This window comes from Schistosoma mansoni, assembly GCF_000237925.1.
Source record: "Schistosoma mansoni, WGS project CABG00000000 data, supercontig 0730, strain Puerto Rico, whole genome shotgun sequence".
NCBI lineage: Eukaryota > Metazoa > Platyhelminthes > Trematoda > Strigeidida > Schistosomatidae > Schistosoma > Schistosoma mansoni.
The window spans coordinates 1-5,082 of NW_017386431.1; the positions used below are offsets into that span (position 1 = coordinate 1).

Genomic DNA, 5,082 nt, shown 5'->3' on the forward strand with positions numbered 1-5,082 from the left:
TATGTTTGAGTTGACATGATTTAGTAATTGTGATGTGCGTGATGATGCATGTGACATTTTTGCAGTTGACGTGGATGGTGACTGTTTTGATGAGAATTGTGAGGCGGTTGTGGAGATGAGAGGTGCTGCGTACCTGTGCATTGTGGCTGGTTGGTGTTGTTGTGATGATGTTAGTGTGAGTGTTTGTGATGGCAATGCTGTTCACACGTGGATTGAAGAGGCAGTGAGCAAACGCGACGATGCATTTGAGTGTGTGGTTGTGCTGGACAAATGTGCACATGCAATCGCTGCATTTTCACATGCACCATCACAAATGCCACATTCAATTCATACTCCATCCTTTCAACCATGCATTGCGTCCTCATCATTACCACCACCACAGTTTGCATTATCAATTCACACATACAATTGCAAATTCAGCAGACAATTCATTCAACACAATATTCTTCCTTCACATATATCTGTGTTTCAATGTGATGGGAATATGTTTGAGTTGAACATGATTTAGTAATTGTGATGTGCGTGATGATGCATGTGACAGGTTTGCAGTTGACGTGGATGGTGACTGTTTTGATGAGAATTGTGAGGCGGTTGTGGAGATGAGAGGTGCTGCGTACCTGTGCATTGTGGCTGGTTGGTGTTGTTGTGATGATGTTAGTGTGAGTGTTTGTGGTGGCAATGCTGTTCACACGTGGATTGAGGAGGCAGTGAGCAAACGCGACGATGCATTTGAGTGTGTGGTTGTGCTGGACAAATGTGCACATGCAATCGCTGCATTTTCACATGCACCATCACAAATGCCACATTCAATTCATACTCCATCCTTTCAACCATGCATTGCGTCCTCATCACCACCACCAACACCACCACCACCACCACCACAGTTTGCATTATCAATTCACACATACAATTGCAAATTCAGCAGACAATTCATTCAACACAATATTCTTCCTTCACATATATCTGTGTTTCAATGTGATGGGAATATGTTTGAGTTGAACATGATTTAGTAATTGTGATGTGCGTGATGATGCATGTGACAGGTTTGCAGTTGACGTGGATGGTGACTGTTTTGATGAGAATTGTGAGGCGGTTGTGGAGATGAGAGGTGCTGCGTACCTGTGCATTGTGGCTGGTTGGTGTTGTTGTGATGATGTTAGTGTGAGTGTTTGTGGTGGCAATGCTGTTCACACGTGGATTGAGGAGGCAGTGAGCAAACGCGACGATGCATTTGAGTGTGTGGTTGTGCTGGACAAATGTGCACATGCAATCGCTGCATTTTCACATGCACCATCACAAATGCCACATTCAATTCATACTCCATCCTTTCAACCATGCATTGCGTCCTCATCACCACCAACACCACCACCACCACCACAGTTTGCATTATCAATTCACACATACAATTGCAAATTCAGCAGACAATTCATTCAACACAATATTCTTCCTTCACATATATCTGTGTTTCAATGTGATGGGAATATGTTTGAGTTGAACATGATTTAGTAATTGTGATGTGCGTGATGATGCATGTGACAGGTTTGCAGTTGACGTGGATGGTGACTGTTTTGATGAGAATTGTGAGGCGGTTGTGGAGATGAGAGGTGCTGCGTACCTGTGCATTGTGGCTGGTTGGTGTTGTTGTGATGATGTTAGTGTGAGTGTTTGTGGTGGCAATGCTGTTCACACGTGGATTGAGGAGGCAGTGAGCAAACGCGACGATGCATTTGAGTGTGTGGTTGTGCTGGACAAATGTGCACATGCAATCGCTGCATTTTCACATGCACCATCACAAATGCCACATTCAATTCATACTCCATCCTTTCAACCATGCATTGCGTCCTCATCACCACCAACACCACCACCACCACCACCACCACAGTTTGCATTATCAATTCACACATACAATTGCAAATTCAGCAGACAATTCATTCAACACAATATTCTTCCTTCACATATATCTGTGTTTCAATGTGATGGGAATATGTTTGAGTTGAACATGATTTAGTAATTGTGATGTGCGTGATGATGCATGTGACAGGTTTGCAGTTGACGTGGATGGTGACTGTTTTGATGAGAATTGTGAGGCGGTTGTGGAGATGAGAGGTGCTGCGTACCTGTGCATTGTGGCTGGTTGGTGTTGTTGTGATGATGTTAGTGTGAGTGTTTGTGGTGGCAATGCTGTTCACACGTGGATTGAGGAGGCAGTGAGCAAACGCGACGATGCATTTGAGTGTGTGGTTGTGCTGGACAAATGTGCACATGCAATCGCTGCATTTTCACATGCACCATCACAAATGCCACATTCAATTCATACTCCATCCTTTCAACCATGCATTGCGTCCTCATCACCACCAACACCACCACCACCACCACCACCACAGTTTGCATTATCAATTCACACATACAATTGCAAATTCAGCAGACAATTCATTCAACACAATATTCTTCCTTCACATATATCTGTGTTTCAATGTGATGGGAATATGTTTGAGTTGAACATGATTTAGTAATTGTGATGTGCGTGATGATGCATGTGACAGGTTTGCAGTTGACGTGGATGGTGACTGTTTTGATGAGAATTGTGAGGCGGTTGTGGAGATGAGAGGTGCTGCGTACCTGTGCATTGTGGCTGGTTGGTGTTGTTGTGATGATGTTAGTGTGAGTGTTTGTGGTGGCAATGCTGTTCACACGTGGATTGAGGAGGCAGTGAGCAAACGCGACGATGCATTTGAGTGTGTGGTTGTGCTGGACAAATGTGCACATGCAATCGCTGCATTTTCACATGCACCATCACAAATGCCACATTCAATTCATACTCCATCCTTTCAACCATGCATTGGGTCCTCATCACCACCAACACCACCACCACCACCACAGTTTGCATTATCAATTCACACATACAATTGCAAATTCAGCAGACAATTCATTCAACACAATATTCTTCCTTCACATATATCTGTGTTTCAATGTGATGGGAATATGTTTGAGTTGAACATGATTTAGTAATTGTGATGTGCGTGATGATGCATGTGACAGGTTTGCAGTTGACGTGGATGGTGACTGTTTTGATGAGAATTGTGAGGCGGTTGTGGAGATGAGAGGTGCTGCGTACCTGTGCATTGTGGCTGGTTGGTGTTGTTGTGATGATGTTAGTGTGAGTGTTTGTGGTGGCAATGCTGTTCACACGTGGATTGAGGAGGCAGTGAGCAAACGCGACGATGCATTTGAGTGTGTGGTTGTGCTGGACAAATGTGCACATGCAATCGCTGCATTTTCACATGCACCATCACAAATGCCACATTCAATTCATACTCCATCCTTTCAACCATGCATTGCGTCCTCATCACCACCAACACCACCACCACCACCACCACAGTTTGCATTATCAATTCACACATACAATTGCAAATTCAGCAGACAATTCATTCAACACAATATTCTTCCTTCACATATATCTGTGTTTCAATGTGATGGGAATATGTTTGAGTTGAACATGATTTAGTAATTGTGATGTGCGTGATGATGCATGTGACAGGTTTGCAGTTGACGTGGATGGTGACTGTTTTGATGAGAATTGTGAGGCGGTTGTGGAGATGAGAGGTGCTGCGTACCTGTGCATTGTGGCTGGTTGGTGTTGTTGTGATGATGTTAGTGTGAGTGTTTGTGGTGGCAATGCTGTTCACACGTGGATTGAGGAGGCAGTGAGCAAACGCGACGATGCATTTGAGTGTGTGGTTGTGCTGGACAAATGTGCACATGCAATCGCTGCATTTTCACATGCACCATCACAAATGCCACATTCAATTCATACTCCATCCTTTCAACCATGCATTGCGTCCTCATCACCACCAACACCACCACCACCACCACCACCACCACAGTTTGCATTATCAATTCACACATACAATTGCAAATTCAGCAGACAATTCATTCAACACAATATTCTTCCTTCACATATATCTGTGTTTCAATGTGATGGGAATATGTTTGAGTTGAACATGATTTAGTAATTGTGATGTGCGTGATGATGCATGTGACAGGTTTGCAGTTGACGTGGATGGTGACTGTTTTGATGAGAATTGTGAGGCGGTTGTGGAGATGAGAGGTGCTGCGTACCTGTGCATTGTGGCTGGTTGGTGTTGTTGTGATGATGTTAGTGTGAGTGTTTGTGGTGGCAATGCTGTTCACACGTGGATTGAGGAGGCAGTGAGCAAACGCGACGATGCATTTGAGTGTGTGGTTGTGCTGGACAAATGTGCACATGCAATCGCTGCATTTTCACATGCACCATCACAAATGCCACATTCAATTCATACTCCATCCTTTCAACCATGCATTGCGTCCTCATCACCACCAACACCACCACCACCACCACAGTTTGCATTATCAATTCACACATACAATTGCAAATTCAGCAGACAATTCATTCAACACAATATTCTTCCTTCACATATATCTGTGTTTCAATGTGATGGGAATATGTTTGAGTTGAACATGATTTAGTAATTGTGATGTGCGTGATGATGCATGTGACAGGTTTGCAGTTGACGTGGATGGTGACTGTTTTGATGAGAATTGTGAGGCGGTTGTGGAGACGAGAGGTGCTGCATACCTGTGCATTGTGGCTGGTTGGTGTTGTTGTGATGATGTTAGTGTGAGTGTTTGTGGTTGCAATGCTGTTCACACGTGGATTGAGGAGGCAGTGAGCAAACGCGACGATGCATTTGAGTGTGTGGTTGTGCTGGACAAATGTGCACATGCAATCGCTGCATTTTCACATGCACCATCACAAATGCCACATTCAATTCATACTCCATCCTTTCAACCATGCATTGCGTCCTCATCACCACCAACACCACCACCACCACCACCACCACCACAGTTTGCATTATCAATTCACACATACAATTGCGAATTCAGCAGACAATTCATTCAACACAATATTCTTCCTTCACATATATCTGTGTTCCAATGTGATGGGAATATGTTTGAGTTGAACATGATTTAGTAATTGTGATGTGCGTGATGATGCATGTGACAGGTTTGCAGTTGACGTGGATGGTGACTGTTTTGATGAGA

General features: G+C 43.9%; 4 protein-coding genes across 4 annotated transcripts, besides 1 other annotated feature; all 4 read left to right on the top strand.

Annotated features, from left to right (window-relative positions):
* Positions 1-115: 115 nt before the first annotated feature.
* On the top strand, positions 116-508 carry Smp_109040 (hypothetical protein; the record flags this gene model as incomplete). Its single annotated transcript, XM_018792117.1, has 1 exon — positions 116-508. One exon carries the CDS (start codon positions 116-118, stop codon positions 506-508), a length of 393 nt encoding a protein of 130 aa, XP_018644528.1.
* A 593-nt stretch (positions 509-1,101) lies between these two features.
* On the top strand, positions 1,102-1,506 carry Smp_183840 (hypothetical protein; the record flags this gene model as incomplete). Its single annotated transcript, XM_018792118.1, has 1 exon — positions 1,102-1,506. One exon carries the CDS (start codon positions 1,102-1,104, stop codon positions 1,504-1,506), a length of 405 nt encoding a protein of 134 aa, XP_018644529.1.
* A 91-nt stretch (positions 1,507-1,597) lies between these two features.
* Smp_184590 (hypothetical protein) lies at positions 1,598-2,008 on the top strand (the record flags this gene model as incomplete). Its single annotated transcript, XM_018792119.1, has 1 exon — positions 1,598-2,008. One exon carries the CDS (start codon positions 1,598-1,600, stop codon positions 2,006-2,008), a length of 411 nt encoding a protein of 136 aa, XP_018644539.1.
* Positions 2,009-2,099: 91 nt separating this feature from the next.
* On the top strand, positions 2,100-2,510 carry Smp_184870 (hypothetical protein; the record flags this gene model as incomplete). Its single annotated transcript, XM_018792121.1, has 1 exon — positions 2,100-2,510. One exon carries the CDS (start codon positions 2,100-2,102, stop codon positions 2,508-2,510), a length of 411 nt encoding a protein of 136 aa, XP_018644541.1.
* A 2,550-nt stretch (positions 2,511-5,060) lies between these two features.
* Positions 5,061-5,080: a sequence feature (Short protein (Smp_186220, CAZ38139.2) was converted to a misc_feature.).
* Between the last annotated feature and the right edge of the window lie 2 nt (positions 5,081-5,082).